Here is a 16,799-nt window from a genome sequence, read left to right on the forward strand (position 1 = left end):
GATCAGTTTTGAAACTTTCTTTGTAAATTTACCTATGCTGCCCTAGTAAGTGAACTTCTTGTTAGGATTTGTCTCAGCTCAAGTTTTTGAGCCCAGCTAACACTATTCCAGTCCACCCGATGAGGACAATGACTGGGCGCCATCTTGCGGCCAATACCTGCACAACAAGTAAAAGAGACAAGGGAGCAGATGAACCAAGATAATATCCTGCTTGAAAATGAAGATTATACTTTTATTTTAGTGCCTATGCGTAGTTGTTAGTCCAGCGTGAGTCTAATGCCAATGGGTTCAAATTAAAGAATCAAAAGACAATATTACAGGAATGTGAATTTATTTAAAACTGTAAAGAAAAATGGAGAGAAACAGCAGATACAAAGTTGTAACTTGAATATTTACATAACCAGAAAAGCAAATTTATACAGATCTCAAACTGTAAGAAAAGACGTAGTAATTTCACAAAATGCAACAAGCGTTTAAAATGGTTTCACAAAGAGGCATCCAGTGTCTAGCAGCTAATTACATATAACCCTGTATTCAATCAAGATCATCTGAGCACAGTTTCAATTTCAGTGTAAATTTAAAACATTTAAAATTAACATGCATTTATTGTCGGAAGCCAGGAAATTCTTTATGTTGTCTCATTTAGACAAGAGCAGCAAGACATGACGAATTACATTAAACTCAAGCTACAAACTGAAAGTATCCACACAACAGGCACTTCTTCACAACCTCATTAAACGATTCACTGCACTCTTTACCTCTTTGTAATAAATTAAACCCGAAGACGACAGACACATAACAACAATACGAGTGACACTGACAGATTCAGATCTCTACATCATTTGTCATTCCTTCAAAAAATAAAAAATCTCAAGGCCTATTCAAAAATTATTAGCCAGACTAAATAAACTAACTTCTGCGTAATGTTTTTGTGCTTTTCTCTCATTGTCGTTGTTGTAAAAATATTTGATTAACTACAAATATTGCATTTCCTCTAGCAACTGAACCTCACATTTTACATAAATTTGGTATACAAAATGCTGGAAAAAGCTTGGGTCACAAACAACATTTACATTTTTTTTAAAAGATGAATATGGTCACAACTGGGTTTCTGCTTTGAGAAAATAATAATTTAAATGGCTCAAAAAATGTAGAAAACAAGTTAATTTATGGGAAAATGTTATTGCTCTTAAAGTTGGTGCAAAAAGGTAGTTTACCCTTAACAAAATGTCTCATCAATAAAATAAATGGGGATGAAAACCAGAGACTAACACACTCTTGGCTTCAAATGTTTAATACTACTTAAAGCTACAGTATGTAACTTTTTGATGATGATTCAAAGGAAACAGAAAGTTAAAACCATGCTTCTGAATATTCTCCATGGAGATAGATATGGTTTGTGCCATACTGTGGCAGATTACAGCCAAAATAGCAGCGTTTCCATGGAAACAACCAAGATGCAGGTTTATAGTTTTTAGTGCAATAAACAACCAAAATAAGGACATAGTTTTATTTTAGTCTATATTTGGCTAAAAAGTTACACACTGTGACTTTAAAAGAATTGGGAAATGGGCTGGAAATGTTTTACAGAACTAATGGTAAACTCAGTGTTGCTAGAGATTATTTATACTGCAAAAGTAACTGTGTTTTTTAATATTTTTGCAAGTGATTTTAAAGAACCAAAATCAATGTATTGTTGTCATCATTTGGTACCCAAACCCCATGCCAAAATGTTATCAAAATATTTCCAATCATACTGCATAAAACATGTACTACTCTCATGGTGCAACCCTAATGGAGTTGACCCATCTTTCAACATGATGTTCCTGTATCACAACAGAAAAAGCAAAAAAAAGTTTATTTACAAGTGCCATAAACCAGTGTCTTCAACAGGCATGTCCCATAAGAACCATCACATCTAACCCAAAGGCCGAGCTCTGCTCACAGATCAGATTTCTGCTTAAGACCCTACAATAAATAACTCAATCAACAGAATCAGAAATTGAAGAGAAACACGAGTACTTCAGATCCTCCAGTATTGTGTCCCTCTGGCCTCTGTCCCGGGCGCCTTTGTACATTCATATTTGGAGATGACATCAGTGGCCCTTTGTTTGTCCCCGGCTGCAGCACACTAAAGGTGAAAGAGAGAAGGCTGAAGACAGAGAGGCTGCCCCAGGGAGGAAGGCCCGGTAACATGGAGCTCAGCTGAAGCACAGGTTACACCAGCTATTCAAGCAGATCCTGCATACAAAGAGTAAACAACATTGCAAAGATGTTAGGCAACCGAACACAAGCATGACACACTGTTTACACTGGGTCTTCAAATATAGGTCAAGTACAAAGAAAACTGCTTATAATGACAATTTAAGTTATAGTTTGTAAGTATGTTAATTTATTTTAGTGAATCCCACCAACAACCTGATAATAAAACAATATATTTCAAATTCCACAGTGCTGTAATTTGAAGTAACTGTTTGCTTTTGTTACAGCCAATAGAGGGCAGTGATAATCTACTCCTTCTCAAACTTCCCAAATCATGCAAATACAAAGAAGAAGAGGATTACATGGTAAACCAAAACTTTGATATAGATCCAATGTAATAATAATTGGCCCTCGCCCCGAGGGGTATTGTTCTTCGTCGGTTTCTTTTTGTTTTGTTTTTTAATTCTTTTTCCCCACATTGAATCGCATGTTTGACCCCCTGAACATGGACGAAAAGTCCCCAAACCGGTATTAGATCGACCGGTCCGGTGAAAAATTTGATAAAATGGGCATCGCGACAATGCCCAAAGCCCCCCCATTCAACAGCGCCTCCTTGAAAATGCACATTTTGAAATGAATGGGAGTCTGAGACGCATATTTTGGTGTAAGGTCACGAAATTCGGAGCAGTGATAGAACTCAAGGAGACAAGCAAAAAAGCCAAACATTGTGCACCCCTATGACAAACAGGAAGTCGGCTATATTGGATCAAAAATTCACCGCCGTTTTGACTTGGGTGTGTGCACAATGCTACTAGTCCCTGGTGTTTAGTCCAAATGAGCTCAGATTTGACATATCACATCTACAGACATAGCTTCACTCAAATCTTCCACGTTTTTGGCATTGACAGGCATTGTCCTAGAGAACTCAAATTCAAATCACAGTTGTGTGATCCAGACCTGAATGTAATGAAATATGAAATCTAGCATAGACATGAAACATCAACATTATCGGATTAGTACCAAATTCGGAGATTAAATTCTACACATGAATACAAGCAAAAAAGTCCATTATGGACATGATGCATTTTTCACCACTGGCCAGCAGGGGCGCAAAGACTCCCCCAAAAAATAGTTAAAAAATTATTACACCCACAGGCTTAGTCCGATTGTGCTGAAATTTGAATCATTAATGCCTGATCACGGCCTGAATATAATACACTATAAAACATATGAAAAATGAACTCTATAGCGCCCCCTACCATAGACATGAAACGTCAACATTATCGGATTTGGACCAAATTCGGAGATTAAATTCTACACTTTAATACAAGCAAAAAAGTCCATTACGGACATGGGGCATTTTTCACAGTTGGCCAGCAGGGGTGCCAGGACTCCCCCAAAAAATATAAAAAAAATGATTACAGACACAGGCTTAATCCAATTGTGCTGAAATTTGAATCACTAATGCCTGATCCCAGCCTGAATATAATACACTATAAAACATTTGAAAAATGAACTCCATAGCGCCCCCTAGAATAGACATGACATGTCAACATTATTGGATTACCAAGTTCAGGGAATAAGTTCTATGCATGATTATGAGCAAAATTAAATAACGGACATGGTATAACGGGAGTGCGCGCCGGGGCGAGGGCCACCATCGCCGCGCGCAGCTTTAATTATTCAATTATTATTACTATTATCAGGATAATTATTGTGGATGGTAATGACAACAAATTTATAAAAGACATTAAAAAGAACTTTATCTCAGTACACTCCTTTTGTTCCAGTAAAAATGCTTTACTTTTATCAAGTGTCCCTTTATGAGCAACAGTAGGACTCTATATTCATCAACACTTTCATAAGGAGCTTATTTGCCCAGTCGCCAGGCAAAACACTGCTGAACAAACTTTGAAGAAAAAAAAAAAAGAACATGTGGCTTGAATTCCTCCAAACTCAATTTAGGAAAAAGTCAACAGCAGTGTTTTGGGGGAGTTTTGTTTATTACCACCAAGAGCACAATTGTTTTATGATGAAGAACAATGGTGGCTTTTATAACAGCCTTTTGCAGATGTGGGAGTTTTTTGTGATTAAAAGGTAAAGCTAACCAACAAACATGAAGGAAAAAATAAATATAAAATAAACTAAATTGGGGTCGAAGCTAGAGTAGTAACCCTACAATTGCATTTTGCAAGGTAATATTAACTTTGTCTTTGAGGTTTTACATTTTAACAAATTTTAATCAAATTTAGGTCATACACAAACCCTAATAAATGTCTTAATCTTAATTAACCAATTATTTAATTTGTAGTCATTTATAAAGTTGCTCACTCAGTAAAATTAATTGTAAATATTTGTTTGGTTTAAAAATGCATTAAAGTTTGTCTTTTTTTTCCACATCAGTGATACACACAACACTATGCACATACAGTGTGTTAAATAAGTAACCATGTGCATATACCTCATCTGAATCATCGTGAAATTCGATCTTGCCGTTACGTGTGTGGTTGGTCTCCAAAGGCTCGTCCAGGTCACCGTTCTCTGCTGCGTGCTGCCGGAGTACTGAGTATCTGTGCACCAGGAATCTAAAAGAGAAAAGTTTGATCATTTAGTATATTGTTTTTAAAAACAGGAACATTACTGTCCAAAATAATGTGGTTATTGTATTACAAGTAGGTTTACCCCTAGCCAAATATAGCAAACAAAAATGACCTTCAAAATTCAAGACTTGTCACATGAGGTTAATTTAATATGAGATTTATATCATAGAATTAAATTAAGAATCTCTTATTAATCACATGGCACACTCAAAAACAAGATGGACTTACAAAATACAGCATTGACCCTGGCCTAGAATGTAGCAAATGTAAAATTCATGTCTAACTGCTTATGATTTTCTGGTTTGTTTGGGTTTTTAATTCAGACCTACCTTCCTCCACAGACGTATTTCTTGATGAAGAGGACTCCAGCCACGACGCTCAGCAGCATAATAATGACAATAAAGGTGATCACAGCAGGCATTGATTTGGATGAACTGGAAACCTGTCAAAAATACAACAGGACCTCGGTATAGCCATGATACAGTTTACAGTTTATTAAAATTTTTGTATTTTATGGTTAATGTACCAGTGAGTTGACTTGTGAGGGCTCAACCAGGTCACTGACGCAGTGCTGTCGCAGGTCAATCTCTTTTCGCTCAGGCATCTGTCCTCCTTCACATTTGTCACCAGGGATTTTTCGGTATCTGTAGATGAAAAGGTAAATAATATATAATATATATAAATATATAATATATAAAAACACCTTTTTATATAAATCAAAATTGTGTTATCAACTAATTACTTTATTATGGCTAAAAATTGGAAAAAATTAGTTGAATTACTTTTCTAGGAGTGACGAGTTAGAACTAGTTAATCGCACAGCCTGGGAACGAATCGATATAAAAGGTTTTAGAACATTAATTTAAATAAAAAGGCCATGCAAATAAATGCTTGTTGTTTACATGACAACAAAAAAATGCAAACTGCAAGTTCCATTTTCTAAAATTCACTAATATATGGAGGATTTGTGGTCCTTGATGAAATAAAACCTGATGAAGAACAATACCAACCAAACATATTAAAATGCCTTTCAATAGTTCAATGCTGAGTTACGGTCTTACTTTGCTAAATAACCATTTGGTGTAAATTTCAAGTTGTTTTGGATACTTTCATTATATTTATATCCTTGTTTCTCACCCTTACCCTTTGGTCTGTAGCTGCTCTTCTCTGCCATGAAGACAAAACTCCAGAACTTTTCCCTTCAAATCTGGCTGCTCCACACACTCAGAGCTGTTCTCCTGACGAAAATATCCAAAGTCACTGCAATGAGAGAAAACAAAGGATCAATCACTTTTGATCAATAGCAGCAAATAGTCAGTCTAAAAATGGCTGCATTGGCACTTAGTTAAGCAAAGCAATTTGACATTAACATATTAAATATCCAAAATAAACCTGACCTTGACAAAAGGATGGTAAAAAGCTATCAACGAGCACTCTCCCACTGGCGATAAAATATTTTGAACTTTACACTGAGTTGTTCATAGTTATTTTAGAGTTCCTGGGATGCAAGGCCCTTGTGCTAGACTAGTGGAACATTATCTGCCTCTATATCAGCTATATTTTATTTATTTTAAAAAGGAGGAACAAAGCAGAATAATGAACAATTAAACTAATGTAAATAAACACTAAACATATATACGCATATATTTACTGGTTTAAGCCATACAGTCTAATAATCAAATGTCAGTGAGGTTAGTTGCGGTCGTCTCTGTCTCACCAGAGGAAGTCGTCCAGGGTACAGGCACAGGGGATGGGCTGTTTGGTGATAACATAATCTCGTCCGTTCCAACAAACCGAGTCCTTTCTCATACGCTGAAACTCCTCCTTGAACCCGAGCATGCAGCCATCATTTGGGTCACTGATGTCATCAGAATGAGCCAGCCACTGCACATAGTCCGACTCACCACCTGAAAACATCTAAGTCTATTAGCAATGTACAGGTGGCTGTTCTGCCATTCAGATAAATACAAAATGGGATTAATGAGTATTCAGTGAGTGAGGATACAGTCGTGATGGCATGTGTCCCACTTCTCAGAGTGACATATTGTAGTTGAGAAATAGGAACAGGACAGGACATTCAGTAAAAGATTGACCCCATTTTACACATGAAATTTCTTTCTTATTTTTACACTTTCTTTGAGTGTCAATAGTTTTTTCATAAATAATGAATAAAATTATTTAAAATGAACCTAGTGAAATTCGACACCGCCGAATGTTAATAAAGGCTGTGTGTGCATACTCAGATCGAATCAAAAGATTATAAAATAACATTAAAGGGGCATTAGATCACTCAAAATTGAAAACAAGAGATTTTCAAATGCATTAGAGTGCTACCCTGGACTCACAGTCTCTGGTGAGCAGTTCCCTGAAGTCGATGGTGATGGAGATCCAGTATTGGGCCAGGAACGTTTCCTTGTATCCCCACAGACTGACATTCATGGAGCGGGCCCCAGGTTCAGAGGCCAGCCCTGTGAAGAAGATGGGCTCTTTGGTGAAGTTGTACTCGTGCCAGCACTGCCCTTCATCTGTGGAGAATCTATGAAAACACAAAGGTCACAGATCTAAATGTATCATTGCACAGCAGGCCAACAGCAGCCAGATCCTCTGAAGAGTAGAACAGCCTGTGTTTGACCCCAACATCAAAACTATAACTGTACAACTAGTGTTGGTTTGGCACATCATTCTCGTGCAACTGCAATCTTTTTTTTGTTGTTGTTGCTGTTTTTACATGAACAATTCCGAAATAATTTTTAAATGGAAGTTAAATGCAAAAGTATAATATTTAGTACAAAACATACTCAAAACTAGGGGTTGGCGATACTGACAAATTAATCTGTATATTTTTGGGGTGAGTATATAGAAATGATATTTAGGCATATTTGTTAAAACTGAACTTCTACATATTAGGACATGTTTAAAGTATAAGACAAATGTGAAATAAAAAAAAGGTAAAATGATTTACAAGCAGAAATATCACTTTATAAAAAAATGCATGTAATACATTTTCTAAAGTGCCAAAAATCTTACAATCAAGCAATTAAATGATATCATATTCTCACCACCAAACCCACATTATTCCCAGAGTGGAGAAATTGCATATTGGCTAACTGTAAATATAAGTATTATGCCATGCTCTTACTTGATAATGTTGATGGGCTCATTGGATTTGTGTTCCACAGCGACCAACAGACCCCCAGAGTCCAGGATGGCGTAGTGATGAGGTCCATCCAGAGCTTTGATCCAGCTGTAGCCCCCATCATCAGACACATAGACATCAGGCTTCATGATGGAAATGGCATCACCCACACTGCCTGATGGAGACAACACGCACACACACACTTTAGGGCAGCTGTAGAGATCAATAAATATAAGACTGGGGTTCAGGTGCCATCAACATAATCTGGTAAAATCAGGATAGGCAAAATTACTAAATCACAACACATAACTTATGTAATAATAGCAATATGCTGATTTTGGTGTTGTTGGCACACTTCACTTTGTAACTAATATAAATAAAAACACCACATAATTAAGATATACAGGCTGACAGTAAGACATCTTCATATGTTTATAAGATGTAGACACTAATTTTTACCATGAGCCAGGATGAGACCGACTGCATTGGGCTCAGACAGAGGCAGCATGGGGACGTTGAGTCTCATGGCGATGCTGTATGCTGCGTGAAGGTGGAGACTGCACTGTGGACACAAAAAGAATTTATAGGAATTGAACATTACTCCTCCTCATGTAGAGGAGAATAGTTGTGTTCTAGTCCTGTTCCAGTAATGGCCTCTTCCAGTTTTAGTTCCAGGTTTAGTCCCAGTTTTGTCTTAATTTTGATAAGTGTGTGAAGATGTATAAGATATAGACAAAATGGCAATTTTATTTTTGCTAAAACCTTTCTTGAGTACCCCCTAAGTCCCTTTACGTACAGCTGGAGATACCTGTACCACAGTTTGAGAACCACTGCCTTGGGGTATTAATTTCTTTTATGTATCTACACAGTTATGCTTTGTTATACTTTCTAAGAGTCATGTGATGCAAAAATTCTGTAAGATTCAGAAGATAGTAAGAAGATAAAACCTTCTGACTATTTCTTAACTCTGACAGACCTAAAGGCATTTTTAACTTTTAACTGGAACTTTTAACTGGAAGTCCCTAACTTCTGTGGAGGTGTTCTGTGATGTATAGACTTAGTTTTAAATTCATATTTGATAGGCACAGTCCTTGTGTCAGGTAAAGATATTTACTGTTACTGTGTCACTAGTTCCTCCTGAGGCCTTGACAAACCAGTTTTGCCCATGTACCTTGTCGGGATCTTTGGCTGTCGCGTCACACTTGGTGTTGGCAGGTTGCCGTAGTGGGACCCATTCACCGCCCTGATCGAAGGACACCACAGACTGCACAGAGTTATCTGAAATGAGTGACAGATATGTTTAATATGTGTGAGAAACTAGATATAAATATCAAAGGCATTATGGCAATGAAAGAGTTAAGATTTGGCCAGTGCTGTGAGGCATTTTAGCTTAAGTGTCAGCCATTTGATCCTGTCTGACAGCACATCCAACACCGTGAAGCTAATTAAATATTTACCCAACACCCAGCCACCACAGCAGTATGTAACAGAGAACTATCTGGAAATGTGAGCTTTAGCCAGTGTTAACACTTCATTTGATTCAGAATTGGAGCTACCTTCTGCCAAAATGCTGGTAATGAAGACTCCTCGTAGTGATGTGACATTGGTGAAGTCAGTGTCGCCCCCTCTGTTTGTGTAGAGGTGGCGTTCCAGAGACTTCGAGTACACAGTACCACGATCATCAGAAACGTAAATAGTACCAAATCCAGTTTCTGTAAACAGAACAAAGAAACTGGTTTAGAAAATATTTTGGTATAGAAAGTAAAACTAGAAGGGATGAGTTGTACCTCCCGGCTCATCAACATGCATGAAAACCATATCATCGTTAGCGGCTAAAATGGAGTAAAACTGTTCGTGACCAACAGGGGGCAGTTGGGCCATGTTCCATGTCTCTCCATGGTCCACCGAAACATGGATAATCCTCAATGTGCCCTGAAAATAATCAAACAGAAAAAGGTGAAATGCTTTTTTTAGATACTAGTCAGAGAAGATATATATTTACTAGTGCTTAAATAATTGCTGGGTATTGAATCAACCAAATCGAGTCTAAGAGTGACTAAAGTAAGATTCTCCAGTGTTTAATCTCTTTCAACTTCACCTAAGCAGTGGGTAGGCAAATTAGAAATACAACACAAACCATGATATTAAAGTCAGAGAGACTAATGGCATAAAACTGTGGTGGAAAGAAATCTTAGTCTCCCTTTCGACTATGAGGAGGATTCTTTCAACAGCTCCTATCTTTAATGATATGTATTGCTTAAAATGTGGACTGGTTGCCACCCAAATGTACTATGTTGACACGTTCTTCTTCCTCTTTTGAAATGTTTGCTTTAACGGCTGATTTAATTTGTTTGGTGAAGTACAAATGTTATCAACTTCCTGAAACTATCCCCACATAACAAATAACATGAATTACTAGCTCAAAAATAATGTAGTTAGAGAGTTTAATAAAATGTGTTCATGTAAAAAAAAAATAATCAACTTTCCTTAAATAAAGCAGCAATTTTAGTTTAACAATTAGGGACATTGTGCAACTTTTTGGTTAGGAGTCTGTCACTTGTTTCTATGGATATGTTATCGCTCTGCATGGAATGTTAGATAGTATGACATTAAACAGCCATACCTTATATTTATTCTATTACAGGTGGTTTTATAGCTCAGAAATACCAAGAAAAACAGGCATTCTGACTATGAATGCGGTCGCCTCTCCACAGATTTGACCTCTAAGTTGGTCCGGTTTGGTCTCCATGATGATGGAAAGGTTTAATACCATATTGTGAAACATTCCAGGCAAAGCAATAACATCTTCATGGAGAAAAGCATTTGGCAGCCCCTCCAACATAAAAGTTACACAATGCTTTTAACAATTAGGGGCACTATTATAGATCCATCTTAAAGAAAAGATGTCAGTGCATTGTTAATTCAAAGGTGTAAACAGTGGATTAAGTGTGAATGTTTGGCCGCTGTTGGAGGTCTGATCAGGTTTCTCTTGCACTGACCTTCCCCGTCATCACCGAGGCGAAGAGAAAGCGCCCTCCAAGACCAAACGAGTAAATCTTATGAGCCACGGTCTTGATAGTTTTCCCATAATCTGTGGTCCTCTTTAGGTCCAACATCCCCCGGTCACCTACAGGCCAAAGTATAATCATTTAAATTTATCCAGGTATTAAGTATGACAGTTTAGAATCAGAGTCAGGAAAACTTTTATTGCTAAAACACAAAGTATGAATGTGTGACAATATGGTACAACAAAAAACAATGAGTACTACTAATCCAACACAGTGAAATATAAAGTTCAAATAAAAGGCATGCATAAATAAGGTTAAAATAATGGCTGATTACTCACTGCATGAGCCATTAGGGTTTGTTGTGAAAAAGATGTTACTTTTGGCACCCCTAAAAGAGAAAGAGTAAATAAATATTTTGTGAACTGGCTTAATATTTTGCAATTTGTCATAGTTTAATTTAAGCAACTGATGGAATGTATTCATTTGTACGTACACATAGGCCTGTCACTGTCACTGTAATTACAATATCTACTTATCATTCAATATGGAATTATAATTTTTGGGAGTCAATATTTATTATTTATATCATGGGGACTTTTCGGTGCTCTTTTGCTCTTTTTTTAGATTAGATCTGGGCTGTAGAGGGTTGAATGAATAACTTCTATGACTCATTATAGATGCAAACTATAACTGTTATAACTGGGGGGGGGGGTCAGTATTATCACTTATAGTCTATATTTTCTTCAGCAGTATTTCCTCAGCAATAATTTGTTATGGTGACAGGCTTGCATTACACAAGGGCCATTATCAAAGCAATAATGTGTTGCCCAGCCCTTCTCAAATATGTGATTCCTGTGTGTCCTGTTTTGAGTCTACAAATTGGCTCTCTATTAGAGTGAAGATTGAAGATTGAGATTAAAGTAGTCAAGACAGACCTGGGACCTAGGTTTAGACAAGATTTGTTCTGTATCTGTAGTGAAGACTTTTAAGTTTCCTCTTTCTTCTTTCTTTGTAAACTGTTCTTTCTATTACTCACAACTGAGCCATTTTACCTATGTGTTTAAACAGACATAATCAACCCATGTTTTATGGCTCTTTGGTTATCTGACATTTGGTTACATCGATAAAAAAAATAAATAAGCAGGCAACTTTGAAACTGCATCTAACTATTTTCAACAGGAAAATTAATCAGCTATAGGATTCTTACATTTCACTTCTGTTTAGTTGCAAATAAAAAAATGACACATTTCAACACATATCTCTGCTTAAAAAAGTACATCTATTAATCACCATATCAGTGATAAAAATATTTTTTTTTCTTCAGCATCATTTGACTTTGGTGCTACAAGTGCTAATGTGAAAGATCTGCCTCTGCATACAGGACATATTTATTTTAAAATTATTTATTATTTCCTAAACATTGTGTAGTCTCCACAAGAATTATAGCAACTTGGACAGACCCATGAAAACTGAAACAGGAGCTGCTAAAGTTGTTCACAGGGAAGAACCTTCTTAACAACAGCCCTACAGGCCTTGGCCACATTTCAACTGCACTTGTGTCAGTCAGTGGTAAAAGAGCAGTGTGACTGATCTTTGAAGAATCTTGAGCAAATACTATTAATAACATGCACTATCAATAAAATGTAACCTCCAACAACAACAATACTTGTGCTGCTCTCCAAAGTGTAACTCTAGTTGAAATACATAATCCATTATGTGTGAATAGGTAACATATAACATTTTAGCACAGAAATGACAAATGTGTTTCAACACTTGACAGGGAAGTATTACCATGACAATATTCTAGCATATAGCATATACAAATACTTTATATCATTATGTTATGTATAGATTGAGTCGTACTAATAAAATAAATAGTCTCTTACCATTTGACCAAGCATACCGTGTCGTGGATCTTAGTCCAGCTGCTGCCAAAATCTTTTGACAGCCACAGTGCATTCTAAAAGAGAATCAGAGATCCGACAGGGTTAATTCAGTAACACCATTTGACTTAGCTTTAGGTAAAATCACAGCAAATGTTAAAAGTTAATGGGTATCCCCACAGTAAACAACAGATATGAAGAAATTCACACAAAGAACGTGGCCTTTGCTCAATTACTTTACAACTTAATTTTACTGAAACTGGATTTTATTGCAGTGATTTTGGACTGTCAGTTTGCACTAAAACTAGATCTTAAAAAAAGTTAATTTCCATATGAACTTTATGATATTATTTCTATTTTAGTAAAAAGTAGACCATAACATTAAAGTCACAGTCATCAGGAGTACTGTCCACATGACATTATGGTTGTTATATGACATTATAGAATAGAAAATAAACAACACAACTGGGGATTTAATAGATTTTATGAACTTATAAAAAAATAAGAAAACAAAAGTGCACTCACTTTGTTGCTGAGAACGACAAGCACACTGGAGTTCTCCGGATTGTATGAAATCTGCATGAGGGGAATGAAGGGCAGGTCATGGTGAGAGAAGCTCTTCCCAAAGTCACTGGACACAAAAATACGAGCCTGCAGTGTCTCTGATACTTCTGCTGTCAGTATCACCTACAAACACAGAACCATGTGATATTCACTACATGTTATATTATTGGCATATTTTAATGCAGTTCATTAAACAAATGGGCCATTACTACTTACTTTTCCTGAGTTTTCTGGACCAATTGCAATCCCAAACTCGGAGCGGATAAAGGTGCTGTTTATTAACTCAGTCACATCTTCAAAGGATTTGCCATAGTCCTCACTGGGAACACAGACAAATGATATGTAAATACTGTTTGCATATATGTTTGTCACATTGCACTAAAGTAGTCTTACCTGCGATAAAGTTTGGACTGTCCCAACCGGATCATGAAAAATGGGACTTGAAATGTTGTCAGTGCGAGGATAACCTGTTGGAAAGATGAGGTTTGGTTTTGGTGACAGAAGGTGACAGGTGAAAGAAGTCAAGAAGACAACCACAGTTTAGGAACATGCAAATTATATCATTATATTATCTTCTTATTAAAACATGAGTATGTTTAAAAAAAAATTATATATATATATATATATATATATATATATATATAATACATAACATTTCTGGGAGATAAGATAACAAAAGGAAAATGCTGTGTTTAAAGTTAAATATTATTATATTTATAAATATATATTATACATATTATAATATTATAAGATAATATTATATTATAATTATATATTACAAATATAATTACTTATTTATTTCCAAATACAAAAGAACAACTCTTTCAGGAAATGGTTTGTAATATCAGACTTACCCCAGTGCCATCTCCAACCCAGGCCAGAGACACGGACCCACTCAAATCTTTGAGGGTGTACTGCAGGCAGACAAAATCATATCATCAGTATCATTTTATATCAACAGATGTGGAAATCTGAATGGTTTATATTGAAACACATCACGCACTACAAACTAAAGTGACTTCAAGTAGAGCTGGCTAAAATGTTATTATTACTTACTTATCTGAGTAGACACACTTTCTACAAAAAAACTACTATTTATCAAACAACAGCTCACAAGGCCAGTGGAACAATCCTTTGGTAGACTGACCTGGTAACTATCCAAGTCAAGTTGCTTTGACAATGTAGTGTTAGTGTTTAGTTGGTATTTAACTTAACAACTATGCCCAAATACATTTTTATAAACTTACCAACAAATATCTCTAGGAAATCTCACCACCTTGCTAAAGTGCCTCATGCAACTAGTACAGGTCTATTAATAACTGGTACCACTACATTAATAGTGTTACATGTGAGGCAACAGTGGCTCTGGAATAGACCAGTTAACCAATAACCAGGAAGTTGGCAGTTCAAATATCACTCTTACTAGTTTATATGCTGTTGTGCCCTAGTTTGCATTAGCAATATACTTCACTCACCTTTCCTATGTGAATGTGTCAACTTTAAACTAGATGGACCGCTTTAAAACTATTCTCAAGTATTCACGGGTTTTGACTGTTTTTATACAACATTTTGAGGAACCATTCAAAAGCTATATTTTATTTTCAGTTTGTTTGTTTTTTTTATCTCTATGAACTCCATGAATGGGAAGATTTACTCAGAAGTAATTCTAATTTACCTACTTCTGAGTGTTCTATCTTATTTTTCTCTCTGAATAAATTGTGGTAAAATTCACCCAATCAGAATTTTGTTCCTTTTCTGTTGCACTTAACAATATAAGTATGTGGACTACTCTAAACTAGAACTCTAAACTAGAAGCTCAGGAATCCAGTCACCTTTAGGTAATGGAGGCCAAGTATACAAAGAATTCAATGCAAAGTCGATCACATGGTCACGGGAGGCAAATGAGCCGCACCGGACTCCAATGACAACGAGGCCTAGTTTGTTTGGAGTTTTCTTTTACAGGCTCAAGAACAGAGTGCGCAGTACAACTCCTGTTTGTTTGGTGCTCCATCTGCTTCATCTCATCAGAGTCTAAATGTATCATTATGAAATCTTGAGCCTACTAGGCTGCACAAAGTCCCTACATAGGATTACCTGAAATCATGTTTCATTATAAAACCTCACAGACAGTCACAAGTTAGGCCTAGTCAAATTACATCTGGAATGGACACCATAGTGTGTTAGGACAGCAAACAACAAATTACGCAGATTAAAAGCCATGTAAATTTAGTCCAGGAAGAGTTCACAAGATGTAGATCACAACTGATGAGCTAAACTGGTTTGGTGAGATAGCTCCTGAAATCACCTGACTTTTGCTACAAGTAGTTCGCATTTAAAAAATTGAAGCCTCCAGGTACAAATCCTATCATTTCATTTTATGAAAGAGAACTTTATAGTGGGTCAATGCAAAGTTTTGGTTTCTCCTTCTTTCTATTGTCTGTAAGGTAGATAACAATAGAACAAACTGTAATATTGGCCTTTGAGAGTCAACAGGCACAAAGGGGGTATTGTTGAATAGTGTGCTGTGCGCTCATGGGTGAAGGGAAAGCGGTCCATCGCGGTAGTTTCTAGGTGTGACTCCACTGAGCACAGATTAGGCCGGAGGTGCACCTGCTAAGCACCTGCGCAGCTCCGACCTGCGCCTCATGAACGCCCAGGCGTGAGAAGTAAAACAGGACCTGGTTTGGTAACTTACACTGTGGGTGTTGGCATCTAACTTGGCCTCGTATCCATGCAGAGCGTTGCAGGAATCGCTTTGGTCGATGCTTCTCCTCTGAATCCTGTGTTGTGACTGTGCAGGAGCCAGCCAGTCAGGCAGAGACCTCTTGACGATCTCCGCCGCTTTCCCCGCAATGTTTGAACTCCTCTCAAAACGCGACCGTCCGGCGGGATGTGGGTCCCGCAGAAAATCTGACCCGGCTGCTAAAGTGCACAGGGAAAACGCCACGAAACACCGCGACACAAGTCCCATCCTCGGTTTAGAAACTGCTGCAGCAACAGCAAACGCGAGCATAAAACCACAGCCACGAGTGTCTTTGTTTATCCTGGTCCGGTGTTAAAACTGAAGGTCGCTACAGCTCCACTGCCGCGGATGACATCAACACAACAGTAGTCCTCCTGACAGCGACTATTTCGGGTTTTAAACCGGGGCAGGCTCTCCAAGCTGCCACCGGTAGCCCCGAGAATTAAATCTAAAGGACTAATGATATAGCGCAAACAAACTGCAATTTTCCCAATTTAGCGCACCAATTAACCGCGCTGTTAGTCCCCGGCCAACATGATCCACTGTAGCGATCTCTCAAATTGTGCCACTGAGTTGTTGTGGCCAAGTAGGATGTGATTGGTTAACTTTCTCTTCTGTCCTCCTTCACCTCGTTATGATTGGTTAAAGGAATAAAGAGGCGGA

General features: G+C 37.2%; 1 protein-coding gene across 1 annotated transcript; it reads right to left on the minus strand.

Moving 5' to 3' along the window:
• Window positions 1-314: 314 nt before the first annotated feature.
• On the minus strand, window positions 315-16,707 carry sort1b (sortilin 1b). Its single transcript, XM_055165746.1, has 20 exons — window positions 16,089-16,707; window positions 14,248-14,307; window positions 13,787-13,860; window positions 13,610-13,712; window positions 13,355-13,516; window positions 12,833-12,906; window positions 11,285-11,334; window positions 10,938-11,065; window positions 9,726-9,870; window positions 9,495-9,650; window positions 9,110-9,216; window positions 8,398-8,500; window positions 7,942-8,113; window positions 7,148-7,338; window positions 6,520-6,709; window positions 5,946-6,062; window positions 5,329-5,446; window positions 5,132-5,244; window positions 4,664-4,787; window positions 315-2,241 (listed from the first exon to the last, which is right to left on the minus strand). Exons 1-20 carry the CDS (start codon window positions 16,404-16,406, stop codon window positions 2,227-2,229), a joined length of 2,520 nt encoding a protein of 839 aa, XP_055021721.1. The 5' UTR covers window positions 16,407-16,707; the 3' UTR covers window positions 315-2,226.
• Between the last annotated feature and the right edge of the window lie 92 nt (window positions 16,708-16,799).

Source organism: Boleophthalmus pectinirostris, unplaced genomic scaffold (assembly GCF_026225935.1).
Source record: "Boleophthalmus pectinirostris isolate CB_2022bp ecotype Guang Dong unplaced genomic scaffold, ASM2622593v1 HiC_scaffold_8, whole genome shotgun sequence".
NCBI lineage: Eukaryota > Metazoa > Chordata > Actinopteri > Gobiiformes > Gobiidae > Boleophthalmus > Boleophthalmus pectinirostris.